This window comes from Ceratotherium simum, chromosome 9 (assembly GCF_057802395.1).
Source record: "Ceratotherium simum simum isolate JZ-2026a chromosome 9, ASM5780239v1, whole genome shotgun sequence".
Lineage (NCBI taxonomy): Eukaryota > Metazoa > Chordata > Mammalia > Perissodactyla > Rhinocerotidae > Ceratotherium > Ceratotherium simum.
Genome location: NC_141908.1, coordinates 80,669,595 through 80,691,316, shown reverse-complemented (window position 1 = coordinate 80,691,316; position 21,722 = coordinate 80,669,595). Strand labels below are relative to the sequence as shown.

At 37.7% G+C, this 21,722-nt stretch overlaps 1 protein-coding gene across 1 annotated transcript in view; it reads right to left on the bottom strand.

The window, feature by feature from the left end:
• The window catches only part of PARD3B (par-3 family cell polarity regulator beta), a 929,552-nt gene that overhangs the window by 480,323 nt on the left and 427,507 nt on the right, over nucleotides 1-21,722 (bottom strand). The window contains exon 4 of the mRNA XM_004426826.3: nucleotides 21,267-21,376. Within this exon, the coding sequence (XP_004426883.2) occupies nucleotides 21,267-21,376 (110 nt within the window). The remainder of the gene's footprint in view (nucleotides 1-21,266; nucleotides 21,377-21,722) is intronic.

Sequence of the window (21,722 nt, the reverse complement as noted above, 5' to 3'; positions counted from 1 at the left end):
CACATTAAATTTTTACAAAAACTAACCATATACTAGATCACAAAATACCACCACAAATTTCCAGAACTCATTATCATATAAATCTCTATTTGAACACTGTGATGAAATGAGCAATGGGTCTAGAGTGCTATGTTCATAAACCTTCAAATGTGCTATTAAATATCTCATAGGGTCATGAGGAGATCCCAGCACTGAGAAACGAACAGCAAGTGCAGGTCCTGTGCACACAATGCCAGGGAGGCCGCTGTGGGAGCTGCAGTCTCATGAGAGAAGCAAGTCTATTCTAAGTGCATTTATTTAAAGCAAGGAAGTGAAAATAAATAAATTTATTCTTTCTCTACTCTTACTGTACTTTAAACAAGAACAAAGGAAATAAGACAAGTTAAAATAGAAAAAAAAGAAAGAATAGAGGGATTGACAAAATCAGAAGTTGTTTCTTCGAAAACAATTTTAAAAACCAATAATATAGACAAATCTCCATTAAGACTGATCAAGGGAAGAAAAAACAGAAAATGTACAAATTAACAATATTAGGGATTGGGGAGTTCATATCTATACAAACAGCAGAAATTATTTTAAAATTCTAAGGCTATTCATACCAATAAACTGGAAAACTTAAGACAATATGGATAAATTTCAAGAAATTTTAAAAATTGGCAACATGCCAAAATTTATGTAGCCAAAACAGAAAATCTGAATCAGCCACCTCCTCCTGTGCACCACTCTACTCACAAACGAACTACACCCACACACACAGTCCCAGACTGAACAGAAGAGTTTGCAAAAAACACAGTCCCAATGCTAAACACAAAGTGCCTCAGAAAATGGGGGAAAAATACAGTAAAAGCTTCCCTGCTCACTTTGTGAAGCTTACAGAGGTATGTAAGGCACAATGCCAAAACCAAACCAGGACGATGCAAGAAATAAAAGTACAGAACTATCTCAGTTACACAGATGCTGACATCCTAGACAAAAGATTAGTAAGTTGAATTCAGCAATATATAAACCAGAATACATCACGGCCTAGGAGGCTCTATCATGGGAATGCAAGGAAGGCTGGACATCAGAAAATGTGTCGACGGAACACAGTACTCTCAGGGATTAGAGGAGAAAAATTATTATCTGAATAAACATAGAAATAAAACTCAATAAACAACATTCATTAATTATTTTAAATGGCACTCCAATACCAAAAAATAAAATAAAAATAGATCCCTACTCACACCACTTATAAAATTTATAGGTGTCTTAAAGGTTTAAATACGGAAAATAAAACTTAAGAATTCTCAGAAAAAATAATATTGAAAAATATCGTCGTGATTTAGAGTAGGAAATTATTTCTTTAAACACACACACAGCACAACAAAACTAATAAACATGAATATATTAAAATTTAAAACCTATCTATAACAAAGAAATCAAGTTAAAAAGACAAGTCATAGACTGGGAAAGCCCAGTATTTGGAAGAATAAGAAAACACAGTAGAAAAAAATGGACACAAAAAAGTATTTGGCGACCCAAGGAAGCGTGTTGGTTTTCTATGCAGATCATTTCATCTTATCTCCCTCCCAGTAAGAACGGCCAGTTTTGTTCTAGTGCACGCCATCCTCACCCTTTATGCACTGCATGGGATTTAGAGGAAGCCAACTCCAAGACAGTTCTAACTCTTTCAGTGTCTTCTTGGCTACTTAAGAGAGATGACGAAAAACTGAAAATAAAAGTTAGACACACTCCTTGAAATCAGATGATTTAGAACTAAAGAAAAGCTGTAAAAATGAAACAAAAAGGGTAGAAAAACATGTCTCCTCATTACAAATTCATAACTGAGAATTAAGATCATTGGTAATTTCCAAATGTGTTATATCAATCTATGTCCCTACCAGTATTGTATGAGAACTCCCATTGTTATCATATCATCTTTCTCATCATACACAAGAAGCAGCCGTCCCTGGGAAGTTAGGTAGCTTCTCCAAGGCCACGCGATCCAGCCCCAAAGCTTAGACAGAAGGAGGGTCTCCAGACTCCTCGTCTGCAACACCCTTGCTGTTAAGGTTTAACTTGAACACAGGGTATTCTTACCTCCGGGAGAAGCAGCCCAAACCACCTGTGGTTTGGAGTTTTCTGCTTCACAGATTGCTCCATCAGTCCAGGCTTCCACGAGTCAGAATGTCTATCTTAACTGCTTCACCAGAAACAAATTGCACTTCAGCCTTGATTTTAACCATACAACCAAATGTCAGAACTCCTGCCAGACAAAGAGATGCTAAAAGGGCAGGTTGTTCTGTTCAACACGACCGGATTAAGATTAGTGTTTTAGCCAAATGGCAGAATAACAGGCACAGAATCTTTGGGGGAAACGTTATCTGTTCTTACATTTGGTGAATGTCAGTTAGTAATTTGAGAGACATTAACTTTTCCAGACCTAAGGGAGTCTGTGTCCTAAATTACTGCTTCTGTGACCTGAGACAAAACTCCTTTTCCGAGGGAGACAGTTAGGTGGTTGTTTTTTTCCCTGTCTACTTGTTCAATGAAGCTGATGATACTAAATATGATTTATTAAATGGGGGATGAATAAAAACACGTGCTTATGTTTTAAATAATCTGTCACGCCAGGGTGTCTTTACGGTCCTGTCAAATTATCCTATACTAAAAAGGAGGCCTTTGTGTTTTACCACTCCTTTCCTCTTCAACAGAATGTCTGTCCCACTTTCTTCTTCTTCTTCACAACTTCACGCAAAATGTTACAGTTAATTTGTTACTCACAACTCCAGTGTGTTTATTAATTTGTCAAATATATTGTTATCTTTTCACTCTACCCAACACATCTTTGAATAAATTCACAGAGATTATTCTCTAAGGATTTCTTCTATTTCCACATCGATGTCGAAACAGCTTCCACACCTCCTGCCGCTCAAGCAGCTTGCCCACCACAAGCCAGGTCCAGTCTCTCTTTATAACTTAATTTTACACCATTCTCCCATCACACTGGAGATTACATATCACAGAGGGTACCTGTCTACGATGCAGATTCCCTGGACCCTGCTCTCAAAGATTCTGATTCAACAGACTGGGCTGTGGTCCAGGAACTGGCATTTTTGCAAACTCCTCAGGTGTTTCTGAGGCAAGTGGTCTTTCGATTACTCTTTGAGAAACAGTGCATTTGGAATTCTTCTACTCTGCCCAGTAAGGTCTGCCTCTGTCCAAACACTGCTTATATATTCTTGCTGCTATGAATTTGCTCACTGAATTCTACCTGCCTGTCTAATACTCACCCTTCCTTTAAGGCCCACATTAAGCCATCTTTCTCCTTGAGGCCTCCTTGGCCACTCTGGCACAGAGCTCTTAGCTAGAACTTCCAGCACTCACTGCCATTATTGATTTTACACCTGGCTTTGGCTCTGGGTACACATCTATGGGAACGTCTGCCCAATCCTCCTCACACTGGAAACTGCTCTTCCTCCAATGGAACTAGGTACCAAATGTCATGTGGCCGTAGACCACTCCCTCCACCCCACTGCCATGGCCGATTTCAAGTAGCCACAGCTCAAAGTGGCAAATCAGGCTTCTTTCCTGGAGCATAGAAGAAGAATTAGTGTCTCTCTGGAGATGGGAAAACTGGAATTGTTAGCAGCCATGTTTCCCTTATGTTGAGGAAGCTGGTCTGCAAACAAACATGATGTAATCTGTGAAAGAAGAAAGCAGAGGCAATTACTTGAATCTCTGATTCCAGTTTTTGCTGAAGCCCAGTTGCATCTCTCACTTCCCAAGATGTGGATGTTCAACGTGCTCACAGATCACATGCAACATTCTCAGAGAAAAAATGTCCCTTAGTTTTTGGCTGAGACATTTTAAATTGTACTTTTGTCACTTGAAACTAAGAGTTTTTAAATTGCTACTAGCATATAAAATTTACCTGTGTGTGTGTTCTCCCCAATGTGATCAGAAATCCTGTAAGAGCTGTTTCCACTGCTTTGCCTCTAATTTCCTTCTCAACCAACAACACAAGAGCTTCTACCCCACTTTCCTCTACTGAAACTGCTCTTGATAAGGATATCAATGACTTCAAGGTTTGAACTCCTATTCATTGACTTCCAAGCATCTCTACTTGTATCTCTGCCTACAAACTGATTCTGTATGTCAGTTGGTAGACACTCATCTGCCTCGTTACACAAAAGTGAAACCTGGAAATTATTCTTGACATCTCTTGTATGTTCTACCCCCTTATCTAAGATCCGTGGATTTTATTTCCTAAATATTTCTGCCACTTATTAGCTTTCTGACTGACCAATTTGGCCTCTTCTTAATCTCTATGTGCCTCCTTTCCTTATCAATAAAACGGGGATAGAAATGGTACATACACCATTGGATTGTTATGAGGATTAGATATAATAATATATTTGAAGCACTTAGAACATCGTTGTTGTTGTTTAACCACGTAGGTTAGAAGCAAAACAAAACAAAACATTTCACCCAGGGGTTTCTATCACGTGGGGTGTAGTTATACAAGAAATGGCTATAGTATGGCTTCACAATTTATCTGTGTAAGTACTAAAGGTAACTAAAGAAAAAGTAGAAGCACAAAGCGTGGTTGTGATGTTTTGTAATTATTGCTGAATTAATCACTGAGTTTATATCTATAAAGGGATCATGATGTAATTCAGGTCTTTGCCCCCTCTGCCCTGAGTCATACTACAACAAACTCCTAAGGATTTTCTTATCTCTACTCTTTGGTCTTTGTAAAGTTGAACCTGTAACCCCTCTACTTAAAACTTTTCAGTGGTCTTGCATGACATATAAAAGTCAAGCTCCTGTATATGACATACATGGTCCTTCATGATTTGGCCCCTCATCTCTCAACGCTTTCTCAGCAAGACTAAAGTGTTTGTAATTCCTCGGGAAAACTATTTCTGGCATCTCTGTCTTTATTCCTATAACCCTCTGGCTAAAATGCATTTTCCCATGATTTGGCCTGGTTGCCTCCTATTCATCCATTAAGACTCAGCATTTCCATGAAACTTCCATCCATCAAGAATTATTTTCAAATTCCCCTGTTAGTTTTCCATAGATTTTCCTTGTACATAGAATAATTGCACCTGCCATATTGTATCATAATTTCCATGTATATGTCTATACTCCTCAATGGATGAGGCAAAGAGACACATAAATAAGAGTTCCCTGGGGAGAGATTCATGTTTTATTCATCTCTTAATCCCTAGCACAAACCATGGCATTTGGCACAATGTTTGTTAAATGAAGGAAGACATTATGAACCATTTTGCAGAGTCAGCCCAACTTATGGATGAAAGATCTCAGAAAACTCACATAGTCAAAAGTGGGAAAATATTATGAGAGCGTGACCACGCCTTAATTTTCCATAATTGTCTCTAGGTATAATATCAGTTGGGAATCATGCAATGAGCTAAAACTATACAAAATTTTTTCTCCAATTTAGGCCAGAAGAATTTTATCCTGAAATTGATGCCTAGATTCATGGTTTTAAAATATTTAATTTTACATGTTATCTTTGGCCCAACAGTTTGAAAATTAGCAAGAACTCTAAAACCAAAAATCAATTTGGCAGTTCCTAAAGTAAATTGTCTTAGGTTACATGATGCAATAAATCAGTTTAACCACGTAGGTTAGAAGCAAAACAAAACAAAACAATTCACCCAGGGGTTTCTATCACGTGGGGTGTAGTTATACAAGAAATGGCTATAGTATGGCTTCACAATTTATCTGTGTAAGTACTAAAGGTAACTAAAGAAAAAGTAGAAGCAGGAGCACTAGGATGAATATGTATTCTATTTGTTATTTTATGGAAAGTAGTTTATGGATATTCAGTAAACACATATCTGGTCCAAGATCAGAATTTTCTTCTTCTTCATTTTTTTTTTTTTTTGTGAGGAAGACCAGCCCTGAGCTAACATTCAATGCCAATCTTCCTCTTTTTTGCTGAGGCAGACTGGCCCTGGGCCAATATCCGTGCCCGTCTTCCTCTACTCCATATGGGACGCCGCCACAGCATGGCTTAACAAGCGGTGTGTCGGTGCGCGCCCAGGATCCGAACCGGCGAACCCTGGGCCACCACAGTGGAGCGCACGCACCTAACCACTTGCGCCACCGGGCCGGCCCCCAAGATCAGAATTTTCTTGATATTCATGTTTAATAGAATATATTGGCGCAAAGGGTCTAATTTCTAGTTTATCTATTCATCCAAAGAGATTCAGAAATCTAGAGAAACATAAATTGACATTAAATGGTCATTTTGGCAGGTTTTATAATTACTCTCCCAAATAGACAGATAAATAAATTAAATTACATATTTTCAACTTGTTAAGAAAGCACTGATCAGAGGCTGGACTTGAATGACTATAATCATTTCCAAACAAACCCCCTCCCCTACCATCACCACCAAGTTTAAAATGAAAGAAGCTAGAAAGGGACTTGGAGGGATTGAGTTTGAACTATATTAAAAATGCAGACATGGCAAAATATTCTCAGAGTTCTATGAATGCTGTTTTACTTTGTGATATAGACATAAGATGTAGATAAATTTCATGCTGAATGAAGTCCATTCGTTCATCATTTAACAGTGAATGCAGAAAACAAAAATATACTCTCCATTTCCTTTAAAAACACTTTATTCTTTACTTAAGTACTGCCTTTAAAATTTTTTCTCCATAAAACATTAACCTGTTGGAATCTGCCAATTTGTTCATTGTTCCTTTCTTTCCATTTGCCTATCCACTTTTATTCATTCATTCGTTTATTCAGTCAACCAGTTATTAAATAGCTATCCCGCGCTCAGAGCTGGGCTGCAAAGATCAAAAGCACATTCTCTGCCCCCAATGCACTTCCACTCTAGAGGAGGCAGGGAGACAGACAAACAAAAATGATAAGTGTTCATGACAGAAGTATGACCCCTTCTCACTGAGAGGAGGGGCAGCAGGAACTGAGGAGGGACTTCTGGTCGACCTCGGAGCACAGCAGGCCCTGCCTGAGTAGGCGTCCAGCCTGTGACGTGAGAGGGGCGGATACTCTGCGCTCTAGTGGTCCTTGTGTCTGCCCTCTGATATTTTTGTCCTGTATTAAATACTGCTTCCTCCAATATATTTTCATCATGATCTCAACAAACACCACATCATGCACTACTTTAAAAAATATTGCTGAAATGGCACCAGACTTCTGCCAGGGAGCAGGGTGTTGGACAAGGATTTAAACAGGAGGTGGTGTTTTAGCCCAGTCTTCACAGAAGACAAGGTGTCTGCCGGGCAGACAAGTGAGGGGGCAGGAAGAGCAAACCGGGAAATGCCCAAGGGCAGGGCTTTCAGAAAACTGCAGGTTTGAACCACTTGAAATCGCCCTGTTTCTTAATAATCCCCCTTTTCCTATTTCCTTCTAGGTTTTCAATTTAAACAAAACGTGTATAAGGAAGAGAACCATTTCACATCAAGAGAGGAAAACTAGAGCTGAATTCATTGACGCAGTTCCAATATTGCCTGAAGAATTGTCTTCGGAGGGGTTTGGCAGGTTTTGTTTCGTTTTCAAATGGAAAAAACTTGCAAGGGTCTCTATAAGCAAAAGACACTCAACACACATTAAGGTTCAACTTGGGAATCAATATTTTTTTCTAGCTGTGAGCTAAGTGCCTTCCTTAAATTAAAGCTAAACCTGATCAAATTCAGCCTTTAAAAAAGATTACTCTCAGAATTACTTCTATGGTCTAACTTATCCCACCACCCCTTCCTCCTTCACTACGGCACAAATCCAACAAGTGTATTTATTTCACAAACACATACACTACTTACCATATGTTGTAAGAATCTTTACGAATAATCACTCATTTATTTCTCAATAAACCCTATGAGGTAAGTATTGTTTGTATTGTTATTATCACCATTTTACAGATGAGATAGCGAGACCAGAAGGAGGGAAATATTTGACAAAAATCAACCAGCTGGTCCGTGGTAGAACTAGATTTGAACCAGGCAGTCAAGCTTTAGAATCCATGTTCTTAACCATTCCACCCAGCTGCTGCCCCAGCTCACAATTCCCACCAGCGACTCTAGTACCTTACGAGATAGTAATAATCTGAGTTCAAAAGATGAATCTCCAAGCCGAATTTCATGGGAAATTATCTATGGTTCTTGTTTCCTCTCTTCCACCTACAACTTGTAGAGATCTTCCAGACAGATCTAATTGTTACCCATTCCTGGGATGATGCCCAGCTTCCAGGAAAAGTATCTTTCTCTCATAGAACTCACAGAGTATTATGGGGATAAATTATAATAATAATGTCCAATGCACAATTTCACGTGGTCAATCTCCAATCACAAAAGTCTCTTGTGGTTTCCCATCCCTAACCATGTTTTTCAACTCAAACAGATGCCTCTCTAGTTTTCAGACCCTGCAGGGGTCTCTGTATATGACCCTGGTGAAACTGTCATTATAATTGGATTTCTTCATACTGGATTCACATTCATGATGTTAAGAAGCTAAAAATAAAAGCTGTGGCTAGCTCTAGTTTTCGTGTGCATGCATATTAATTTATATCATTTCCTTTTAATTATATTTAACACACATTAGAAATTTGGTAATTATAAAAGACCTTTAATTATCAACATTCATTATTATCACTATTATTACCATATATTAAGCACCCACGGTCTGCTAAATGCTATACTCAAGATAAAAGGCATTAACCTTGCAATTCCACTGTGAGCAAGATAGAAGACAATCTTCTTCTTCTAGACAGAGAACAAAATTATACTTGCCTAACTTGACAAACAGCCAATGGATGAGTCAGGGATAAAACCTAGTTGTCTTCACCGCCAGACAATTGGATAAACAAAGAATGGTTATAAAAGTCTGCCGCTGTAAGCACATCTGAATCTTTCTTCCATAAATGTTTTTAATGCCTGCATCAGATTTTTTGTGGTGGCAAATCTTTTTGCTTCATAGGGATATCTAAATTGTATAAACAGTCAAGTCATTTGAGACCAACTTTACAATATAAATTTTGGCATCAAATAGAAAGATACCATTTTTGGTAACAAAATAAAGCACGACTATAAAATGATGAAAAAAAGTCCTTTTAGGAGGAGGCTCATAAACTGGCTTTGAAGGCAGTTTCAAATGAAGACTGCCCAAAGCATCTGGGCAAGGGCAGCATCAGTGAGACAAAGGCATAGACTCTAGGGTGCTACTTCCAAGGCTAACGTTTGATTTGAGTGGTAGAATTATGAGAGGCTATACTTTGGATTAAGACATATTTGAAGTAAAATCCTAGCACTGCTACTTATTAGTGGTATGATCTGGGGCAAGTGAGTTAACTTGTTTGAGCCTTAGCTTCTTCATCTATAAAGCAGAGTCAATAAAGCTGAACTTGTAGATTTTTATGGGATGAAATAACAATATTTGAATAACATATTTGAATTCATCTATTCAAATGGAACTGAGTGAAGAAAGCCCCTCCCTCCACGACATCCTGGGTAGGATTACACGGCCATCTGTTGGCAGACCTAGCATTCAGATTAATACTATTAAAAGGGCAATTAAATTGCTTCGTGGTTTAAATAGGCTATTACGCGATCGGAAAATGTACTCCATTCTTTATGTAAATCTTTTTGTAAGTGCCCTTTTTCTTTAGGCACAATGCTATGTTCTGGGTATGTGGAAGGAAATTCGGTCCACCCGCAAGGAGCTCTGAGTCCAGCAAGAGAGAGATAAAATGTGGAAAATTGTAACGCGAGGTAGAAAAAATAATAAAGATATGCCAGTGTGCCATGGGTAGGAAGTGGTTAATTCTGCCCATAACAAAGAGGGGTTAGGGAAGGATTAGTTAAGAAAAAGACCATTGCACTGGATTTTGAAAGAAAACTGGACATTCACTAGGGAAAGGAGGATGAATGGCATTTGTCATTTGCCTAGCAGAAGAAACAACTGGGCAAAGACATGCAGACAGAAGCATTCCACGCACATGTGAGAAATGGTAAGCAGCACGCACGGGGCGTCTCGTGTGGTGTGGCGAGAGATGAAGCTGAACATATAGGCTGGAGTTAGGTTGTAAAAAGCCACACAAAGAATTCAAAAATAAACCCTTTCTTAAATGTCAAATGATTTTTGACAAGGGTGCCAAGACCGTTCAATGGGGAAAGGACAGGAGTTTCAACAAATGGTGCTGGGAAAACTGGATATTCATATGCAAAAGGACGAAGTTGGACCTTTACCTAATACCATATACAAAAATTAACTCAAAATGCATCATAGACATAAATATAAGAGCTAAAACTATAAAACTCTTAGAAGAAAACACAGGGCAAAAGCTTCACAACACTGGAGTTGGCAATGATTTCTTGAACCATATGATTCAACAATTCCACTTCTGGGTATATACCCAAAACAACTGAAAGCAGGGTATGGAAGAGATATTTGTACACCCATATCCAAAACAGCATTATTCACAATAGCTAAAAGACGGAGGAAACACAAATGTCTATCAATGGATGAATGATTAAGCAAAATGTGGTATATACATACAATGGAATATTATTCAGTTCTAAAAAGGAAGGAAATTCTGGCACATGCTACAACATGGATAAACCTTGAGGACGTTATGCTAAGTGAAATAAGCCAGTCACAGAAGGACAAATAATGTGTGATTCCACTTATATGAGGTACTTAAAGTAGTCAAAATCATAGAGATAGAAAGTAGAATGGTGGTTGCCAAGGGCTGGGGGAGGGGGAAATGGGGAGTTATTGTTTAATGGGTACACAGTTTCAGTTTTGCAAGATGAAAAGGATTCTGGAGATGGATGGTGTGATGGTTATACAATAATATAAATGTACTTAGTGCCATTTAACTGTATACTTAAAATGATGGCAAATATTATATTATGTGTATTTTACCACAATAAAAAAAAAAGCCTTACCAAGAAATTTGAAATATATCCTGGAGGCACAGGAAATGGTCAGTTGTTTCAAGGCAGGAGAGTGACATGATCAAATTTTGTAAATATACTCAGATATTTATAAGTATATAATAATTTTATTCATGAAACAATAAGGAATCATCCCATACTAATAAAACTTTGTGAGACAAATCATATAACCTTTAGCTAAACAATGCCTATATTTAATGAGACTATTCAAATAACATTTCGACCAGATAAATGTATGAGCTTTGATAGATGTTCTAAAAATGTGGTATTATAATATAGCAATATCTGTTGCTTTGGATATTTGCTTATTTGTTCATATTTGGATCTTCATAGAACATAGCTGACTGTCAAATATATTTTATTTAAAAATTGAAATTAAGAAAGCATGGGTCTACTTGTATTTTTTTTTCTTACACCATACACAAAAATTAACTCAAAATAGATTAAAGACTTGAATGTAAGACCTGAAACCATGAAACTTCTAGAAGAAAACATAGGCAGTACGCTCTTCGACGTTGGTCTTAGCAACATATTTTCAAGTACCATGTCTGATCGGGCAAAGGAAACAATAGAAAAAATAAACAAATGGGACTACATCAAACTAAAAAGTTCTTTACAGCAAAGGAAACCATCAACAAAACAAAAAGAAAACCTAACAATTGGGAGAAGATATTTGCAAACCATATATCTGATAAGGGGTTAATATCCAAAATATATAAAGAACTCATACATCTCAACAACAAAAAAACTAACAACCCAATTAAAATATGAACAAAAGATCTGAACAGACATTTGTCCAAAGAAGATAAACAGATGGTCAACAGGCACATGAAAAGATGCTCAACATCATTAACTATCAAGGAAATGCAAATCAAAACTACAATGAGATATCACCTCACTTCCATCAGAATGGCTATAATTAACAAGACAGGAAACAATTGTTGGAGAGGATGTAGAGAGAAGGGAACTCTCATATACTGCTGGTGGGAGTACAAACTGGTACAGCCAGTATGGAAAACAGTATGGAGATTCCTCAAAAAATTAAGAATAGAACTACCATATGATCCAGCTATTCCACGGCTATTTATCCAAAGAACATGAAAACACGAATGCGAAAAGATACTTGCACCCCTGTGTTCATTGCAGCATTATTCACAATAGCCAAGACTTGGAAGCAACCTAGGTGCCCATCAAGGGACGAATGGATAAAGAAGATGTGGCGTATATACACAATGGAATACTACTCAGCCAAAAGAAACGATGAATTCCAGCCATTTGTGACAACATGGATGGACCTTGAGGGTATTATGCTAAGTGAAATAAGTCAGAGGGAGAAGGTCAAATACTGAATGATCTCACTTATAAGTAGAAGATAAAAACAACAACAAACAAACACATAGAGACAGAGATTGGATTGGTCGTTGGTTACCAGAGGGGAAGGGAGGAAGGAGGAAGGCAAAAGGGATAATTCGGCACATGTATGTGGTGATGGAATGTAATTAGTATTGAGGTGGTGAACATGATGAAATCTATGCAGAAATAGAAGTATAATGATGTATGCCTGAAATTTGTTTAATGTTATAAACGAATGTTACTGCAATAAAAAAATAAAAAAAAGAAAGCATGGGTAATTGACACAGTGATTGAAACTCAAGACAGAGAAAAAGGAAACAACACAATTTCTTTAAACAAGTCCATCTGTTCTGACTTCTGATGCTTAAGAATCTACCTTTCCCATTTAAAGGGGGATAGTCCTTTTGGTTTTTGTGACAAATGCCACTTACCCGTTCTTGGTTTGAAAGGTAGGGAGTTTTGTAAGGAAGAAGGCTAGGAAGTCAGTCGGAAAACATCAGGGCTATGTCAGTCTGAAAATCGTCAGCCAGTTGCAAGTTAAGAAAGGTTTGCTAAAGTAGCGATGTTTTTACTGGTTCAAGGCTGTCAGAAGGCTTTGGATTCTCCAGTGCTTCACACCAGACACTTCAAAACTAACTCACTCCAGATGTCCCTATGATCATGTAATCAGACATCGAAAGCCGTGTGGTGACAAGCTCATACGCTGCTTATGAGGACGCTGTATGTTTCCACAAGCGTAAAACACACACAGTAGCTACTTTAAAATGTGATTCATCTAAATCAGAAATCTATTTTAAAGTACAGAGCTATTAGGGAAGGGCCACCTTCCTGAGAAAGAGAAAAGTCTTTTAAATGTCTGTACAGTGTCATTCTATGACTAGATTTTGAAAGGAAAAACCAAAATGAAGCTTGCACTTCACAAGAGTTTATGTGGTGAGAAAAAAAATCCCCCATCAGAAGAGACTTCTAAGAATCACACCATGCTCAAGGAACAAAAAAATTTCATTTTCCTTTCAATACTGATTGTCTTGCATCTTCTCAAGGTGAACTCGCATTAACCCTTTCCTTCCATACCATCAATCTTCAGTACACGTCCACAACGTGGCAGGTACACACAGAAGACCAGAACACACGAAGATGCAGGCCATACCCTTGAGCTTCCTCGTTAAAATAACATGATCTACTTGCACTTTAGTCTTCAGATGTGATTCTCTCCTCCAAAGAATTTAAATATGCATATGGACGCATATGTATGTTTTTACATTGCTGTGTTTGTGTATTCGGCTTTTTAAAAAAATACATATTTCTTGATAATGTTACCTTGAGCCATAAAAATAAATTTTGGTGTTTTGGATAGAAACACAACCTCATTCTATGAACACTTATAAATATTGAGACATTAAAAAGAAATTTAAAACTGAATTCATACCGACCAAGCTAATAATTCACATCTGGAACCCCAAAGTCGCTAGGTTGGATGTTTGATTCCCTAAGAACAATAGGAGTTCGTATAGGATTTCTATTTATTATTTTCTTTTAGTTACACAAAATTTCTGAGAAAATCATCCACAATTTAAATAATTTTCTCAAGGTCACAGAGTTATTGATACAATCAGGACACAGAATCTTGACCGTTAGAATAAAGCCACTTTAAACACCGTCTTTACCAAATTTCAAACAACACTGTCGAATATACACTTGCCCACTCTGCTGACAGGGGACGTTCATTAGTGTTTTGCTAAGAATCACCTGGTAAATGTTGCCATACTCTTGAATTAATTCACATACCAGGATTTTTATTTTTATTTTCGTTCAAATTGCTTGAAATCAGAAGAACATTTTAAAGAAGATGGAATATGAGGAAAATTTAGAAGGAGAAATCTTAAGATGTGATGGGTATAAGAGAAGTATCTTGTCCAGAAATTTCTAGTCTAATCAAGGATTTTCTAAATTCTTTGAACACAGTTATTAGAAAATTACAAGGTGTAACTACCAAGATCACTAACTTTTTGATTCTAGAACTCACAGTTTTGTTGACAAAGAGGTAGACCTCAGACCATTGGTTCCACTGCAGGCATATTAATTTCTATTCTGCGTTCAATTATCAGGGGCACTAACAAAATTAGGCTTTATAGTGGTTCATCTCCGGAATTATCAAGGTTTCTCCTCTTCCTATAATTTCCATTCTTTCTTAGAAGCAATTTCTATGATGAAGTCATTGCTTGAATTATGAGAAGATGGAGTGGGTCTCACAATTGAAACTGCTGACCTCAGCCACCAACCCACATTTTAATTCCAAGGGGAGAATCTGTGTTTAAACATCCCTCTCCCTTTGATAACACAGGTAACACACTGCCCTAAAGCAGAAAATTTTAAACTAAGGCTATTTAGGAGCAACATGTATGTTAAACAAGTAATTTCACAATTTTCACATCCTAAATCACACGTATATTTATAAAATGTACATACACACAAATATGCACATCTTTACAAAATGAGTTCAAAGTTGTTGAATGGAGCTCATTTTGCCCATCTCAGAAGTAAGAGTTTTAATCATCTACTCATATATTTACCTCTCAGACACCATGGCTGGGGGCTTGAATACAATAATGAATATACTGGCCCATGCCTCTGAGGAGCTCAGTCTTGTAAGAGACATGTAAACGAGCAGTTATATTTGAGTGAGAGAAGAGCTAATAGAGACAGTGCACATGGCAATTCCCTTGAAGGGCTCAGGAGGCTGCACAGAGTGCAGACTAAAGGCAAAGGACACTAGTTTTGATTGTTAAACATATTATATGATCATTTGATACTCGCGTGCAGATTGCCAGGGTTGTCTAACTGCTTTAGGTCTGGTCTTCATAACTAGGTTGTAAGTTTCCTGAGGACAGGGACCATGTCTTATACTTTCCAGATGGCACATGGCAGAGGTCTTGGACTTCTAAGGGATTAATCGATTTATGTTGATATGAAAGCAAAACCCATTCCATTTTCATTACGTGCAGATCAGTCTAAACAGCAGAAGATGACATGTCATGGTTACCCCTTTAATTTCTGAAACTGACCTCTGAATAGTGATCCTTCTTTTAAACTTTCAGTTCTGGACTGGACCCAAGAAGAATGATTGGGGAGCACACACCTGAACAGAGGTCACATTTCCCACATTCTTTGGCCATGGTACAGACATTCAGGCAATCCAGATTTGTTTCACTGACTTCTGAAAGATTTGGTGAAAAACTATTGTAGAATTGGGCTTCTGGATTTTCCCCACCTGAACTCTAGTCTTACAAACATAACTGCTTCAGAAATTAAGCTGCCTAAACTTGCCGAACTAAGTAAACATTTGGTCCCATGAAATATTGGATGGCAGCTTTATCTCTTAAAAAACAAAGCCATATGAAAACCATCGTTGCAATGTGTCTCCCAGCTCTGGTCTTATCAGCGCACAGCGTGAACAGCTGGAGTTACAAACACCAGGACTATTATTAAATCACTGTGTCAGGAAGGGAAAAAAAAGAAGCCCTTTTGTAGGCTTCAGTATCTCTAAATAATGCCATTATATATTACATGCTATTTCTCCCTCCCTTTGTTCTGCAGTACCCATCTCTCCTCGACGGAAGACAATGGATAGAGCCTTCCTTCCCATCTACATCAGTGTCTACAACAATTATTTTGTTCCAGTGTTTCTACAGCTACGTAGTTGTACATCTAAGGAATAGAAAAATATGATTTGGTCACTCAGAATTTTTGCTGAGTTTCTATGTTGGATTTCGACAGCAACCCACAACCAAAAGTCCTCTGCCATTTCAGTGGCAATTTGATGATTTTAATTCTAAAAGCCAATCTACTTAAATTTCTCTGTAATATCTCAATGATTCCTTTCATGGATTTGAAAACATTTAAACCAAGAGCAACATCGACTATAATTTCAACATATATGACATACAAGGGAAATTTTCTCAAATCAGTATCCCATCATATTATATGTAAGACACAAAGAGAATGCTTCTATTCACTGGAAATCTTTCTTCTCACTAGAAGCTACCTGCCACTATCTTTGCTAATAAAATCCCCAAAACCTGAAAAAACCAGCATTGATTTTTCACTTCTTATCCCCACTGAACACACAGGACCACCGGAAACACCTCTCCCCAGGGTGTCTTCCCCCAATGGTCTGCGCACTTTACCCCCAATCTTACTGTTGCTAAGAACTTGTTGCTACTGAGTAAATGGTTATTTTTGGCCTCTCAATGCAGCAATTCAAAAACGTCTCTTCATCTTAACATTTTGAATTTACATACGTGTTGGATAGAAAAGGTGGTAACATTATGACATAATCTTAATTATTTAATACATATTTGGGGTGCAGTGGCAATTCCCACTCTACTTCCTAATCTCTACCTTTCATCATACTCTGAGAATTGGTGGCTTTCCCACATTATTTCATCCTAAACCCCCAAACAAGTAGTTCTTGATTTTTTGTTTTCCTTTTAAAATTTGATAAGAGTTATAGAGTCGCCTTCATGAAACACACACACACACACACACACACACACACACACACACACACGTGTGAGCACACGAGGCCATGGCATAAAACTTCAGAGTTAACAGACCCTCTGAAACTCATCTATGGACTTCCAATTTAACAACCTCGAAGACTGCCATGTTATTTTTTTGAAATGAAATGCATATATTATAGACTTGGACTTTTAAAAGACCAGTATTTTCTTAATTTATTTTTGTGATCCAAGACAAGTAACAGTTTTAGAAGAAATGAAGTCATTTACTATCCAAGAACAAGCACGGCATTATAATTTTCAGGAATCCACTTTTTAATTTACTCGCCCTGCAGGATCATTTTGCCTTAGGGGTTAAATTTGAAACTATAAACAGTCATTAAAACACAAAACAACCATAGTGGTTAGCCGGATATTAAGAAAAAAAAAAAACACATCTGTTTTAGAGTTCTCTTCCATCCACAAATTCAGGAACATCAATTTCAAGAACCTGGTTTTATGGCATGCCCTTGAGCCAAGAACACCAGGTTACGATCAGCCAAGGAAGGAAAGACTTCCCATGAGCAGACTCGCACTACAATCTCTTGACCCCAGGTTTCTCTTTCTTTAATTCAAAAGCAGTCAGGAGAACTGGATTTTCTATTGCCTTGAAAGATAAACAGACATTACTTTTCCACATTAATAATTATGCTATTCTGATTAACTGGATAGGTTTATGAAAAGAAGAAGAAAGGAAGCAAATTTCCATGCTGTTTATCTGGTGGTACTCTTAAGTAACAAATACCGAGATTTGGTGGCTTTTCAATACAGACAGAATTTGAAGCTTGCAGAGAATCTGATTTTTCCAATTTAAATCCTTTTTAAAATTCCAACTTGTCTGAGGATGTACATTTTAAATAACCAATTTGTAATAACTTAACCAGCCAGAAAACAAGTGCAACTTTTCCAACTTTTCGAAAACACATATCTCTGGGCATCAAAGACAACTCTTCCCTGTATAGTAAGCCTAATGAAGTGTGACTAAAAATAACAGTCATCAACTGTGGTTTTAAAGGCAATATTTCAACATAATCAAATGTGTCAACTATTCCTCCGTATAGCTTCTTATGCTGCGGGTTATAAGTCAGTTTCATTTCTCGGGAATGATGGAACACAACCCACTTGCGGCTCTGCCATCTGTGGATTACTTACATGCAAACACTGTTTCAGAGATGGAAATTTCGATTGTTTTTTTTCCCTTAGGTATTGAAATGAAAGGCAAATGAACAGAGCTTTTTAGGCAATTATTTTTCACATTAGTTGCTACATGGCTACATTACCACACACTCCCCATATTCATCATCACTTATCAAATCACAGGAATAAAGTATGGTGCAGCTGAAGTGGTGAAGGAAGTTGTGAAGGAAGCATCAATAAGAACTATGGAATCCCAGAGATGAAAAGAATCTGCACTCTCCATGCCATACTCCCTGCGCTCCGGCCCTTGCCACAGAGAACCCTCTTTGCAACGTGCTCCAACATAAGAGTTGTGGTTATGTTCCCATGGTCTCCTGAAAGGCTGCTCCCCTTATCGCTGAGCAAACAAAAGTGACTATAGGGCTGTATGTAGGGTGCCACATAATTTATCATCCATACATGGACACCTCTGAGAGTTAGTAGGGACACTATTAATAATTATGTCAGAATGACAGGCATCAACCAGGACTGCCCCAGGCTAACCTAATCATATTGTTACCCCAGAGATGATGTGGAGCTCAAAGAACCTCTCCCAAAGGTCTCCAACCATTTCATTAATGCTATATCCAATTCTGTCTACAGCTGCTCTGTCCAATAGAAATAGAATGTACTATTGTAATTTTAAATTTTCTGGAAGCCATGTTTTGTAAAAGTAAACAGGTGAAAATAATTTTATAACATATTTTATTCAACCAAACATAGTATTATTTTAACATGGAGTCAAGATAAAAATTACTACTGAGATCTTTTTTCCTTTTCATTACTTTTTCTCATATTTCAATCTTTCAAATCCACTGTGCAAGTATTTCTAGTGTTCAACAGCCACATGCAGCCAGTGGCTATAATATTGGACAATGTGGGTCTAAACAGAGTTAAAATATGCAGGGATAACTGAATAGAGTTATAATACACGCAGATACACAAGTGTATTTTTCTTCTAGGTAAAAATAGACACATTGCATTAACACAGCAATTGCTAACTTTGCCTACCCTGCACAATAGCCCTGCAGTTAAACTATCTGTCTCTAGCCTGGGGTGAACGAGACCTTGGAGCAGATAAACCTTTACCTGGTAGATTCTTCTGGGAAGCAGAGAGAATGGCTGAGTTAGAAAAGCTGGGTAATTGTTGAGAACTTGTAGGACTTTTCCCCAACTAATATGTGTCTTGCATTCCTAAGTCCAACACACATACACTGGGCACCTTCCATGTACCTGACACTAGAGATAGAAAGATAAATGAGGCACAATGTCTGTATTTGGAATGTTAAGGCTTAGAGTCTACATGGAGACTATTTTACAATTGAAGCAAGAGAAGCCGAGGACGTGTCACTATTCTGTGGCAAGGCAAGGACCACACTCTGTTCTTTGGGTCTCAGGTCTGCACCTCATCATCCACAGAGCACACTTTGAGGAAAGGAGGAAATATGTGTTTTCCTTTCTACTCTTGATACGTAGGGACTCAACCCATGTTTGAAAACTTTTGTGGGGTTAGGCAGAAGGGTTTTGGGTACCTGCATTCCTTCCTAAATTAGGATTTGCCTCTTTGCTAGTAATAATATATCTCCCTCCCTAAATACCCCAACTTGGAATGCACCAATATTATATTCTGGTAAGGATACAGAATCTATCAGAAAGATAGCAGCCCTCGTCTCCTCTAGGAGAAGTGACATTGATGTATTTTCAATTGGTCTAAATGCAGAGCCTGAGTGATAGAAACATGGAACTAAACGTTGGTGGTTTCTCCATGTATAAATGATGGCAACACATTAATCAGACATGATCTCATTTTAGGGTATGCTGGTACTGTAAAAATAAGCAGTAAATTGTAGTTTTTCTCTTTTACGTAATTCTTCTCTCATTTATATAGTTCTTCTCTCCTTCCAATCCAATATATTTAGGCCTAATATGGTCTTGATTAGTGTGTGTTAAACACACAGACATAATACACATCATACTGCATACTGATTCTGTTTGTCCTCATCATTAAAGTAGAACACATACACCTGATTTTTATTAATGTTCCATTAAATATGTTTTCTTAAAAAGATGGAGAGTGAGAAAACATCACATATAAAATACTTTCAGGACACTTACTTCCTTGTTTACAAAAAGAAAAACGTGAAAATCTTGCCATAAACCTATTAGTAAATAACACAATGATTTGGTACAGTGGCTCGTTCTTCATACACGTTGGCATTGGTTCTTGATAAGAGTATTTTATACCACACTGGGAGAGTCTGTTTAGCTCATTCAGCATCCTTAAATACCTATAAAACACTGTTTTCTTAAGGCACTATAGGCAGTGAGACTTAAAATGAGGAAGAGCCTTGCTTTTAGGAAACTTCTTAATATGTTACATTATTGAAGATCACCTATTGCAATGATATATAGCCATTAACCAAAATCTAACTCTCAGGCTATTTCAAAGGATGAACCACAATTACAACTCTTCAAAGCAACTCAAGATTTAGTGGAGAGATCTCACAGTCTCATAGGGAAGGAGGACATTGTCTCTACATGAAACTGTTCTCCACTTAACCTACCATTATAAGTAGAGCAGCTATATCTGCTGGTCTAGGTATATCCGGTTATAAGCACTTTGGGCATCTAATTTTATTTTTCTTTAATTTGAATGTTGAGTTCTAGAAACCTAATACTGGCACCACATACCTATGATATTGGTAGCTTGAAACTACATCACCATTCACCATGGTATGACTTCACAGAGCATTGCATTAACATACCAAAAACGTATAAACTATCCTTGGGTGGTTGGTAGCCGGAACAGGAAGGAAATCTGACAGTACAACCAATGGTTAAGAGCACGGACTTTGGAGCCAAACCACCTGGGTTAAATTCTCGGCTCTGCCACTTACTAGCTGTGATCTTAGACAAATTACTAAACCTCCCTCTGCCTCAATCTCATTATCAGTAAAATGGAAAGAAAAACTTGTTCTTACTTCGATGAGGAGGTTTAGATAACTTAATGTAAAGCACTTAAAACAGTGCTAGGCACATAAGTAGTGCTGTATAAATAACAGCCATTACTGTAACTATATACTAGTAATAGCTCACACTAGCTATTATTATCACTAATACTATACATTCTACCAAAAGAGCTCTAATTATCAACTTACTTAGGCCTGCAAAGTCCCAGTTAGTCTAGGGGTAAGGCCCTTTGATCTTTCATCAGATGTGCAAACTGCAGGATACCTACTGGAATAACAGGTTTCTGACTCTGGCCATTGGGCTGGGAAGTGCTTGGCTGGGCATCAGCAGGTGGGCCTGGTGCCGGGTCACTGCTTCTCCTCACCAACAGTGGAGTGCCTGTAGGACAAAATAAGAGGTGAGAGGTCAAGAGAACCCTGGAGGGAAGAGAGTGCATGGTACAATGCAATTTAATTAAAGAGGTTTACAACATGCTTTTATGTAAAAACATTCCATTTCTAAGAATGCTTGTAAATTAATCCATTTAATGATCTTTTGTCATCTATTTATAGAATGACACACGGAAACAAAATCTTTCAAATCTTGTCTTTCCCCACTTGCATTTCAAAACAAGTCATTGTAGTTAACCGAAGACTGTTAGGCAATGCAAAAGCTGACCATGTGCAATCTAAAACTGATCTAGAAAATATATTTGAGTATTAAAAAGAATGATTATCCAGCAGAC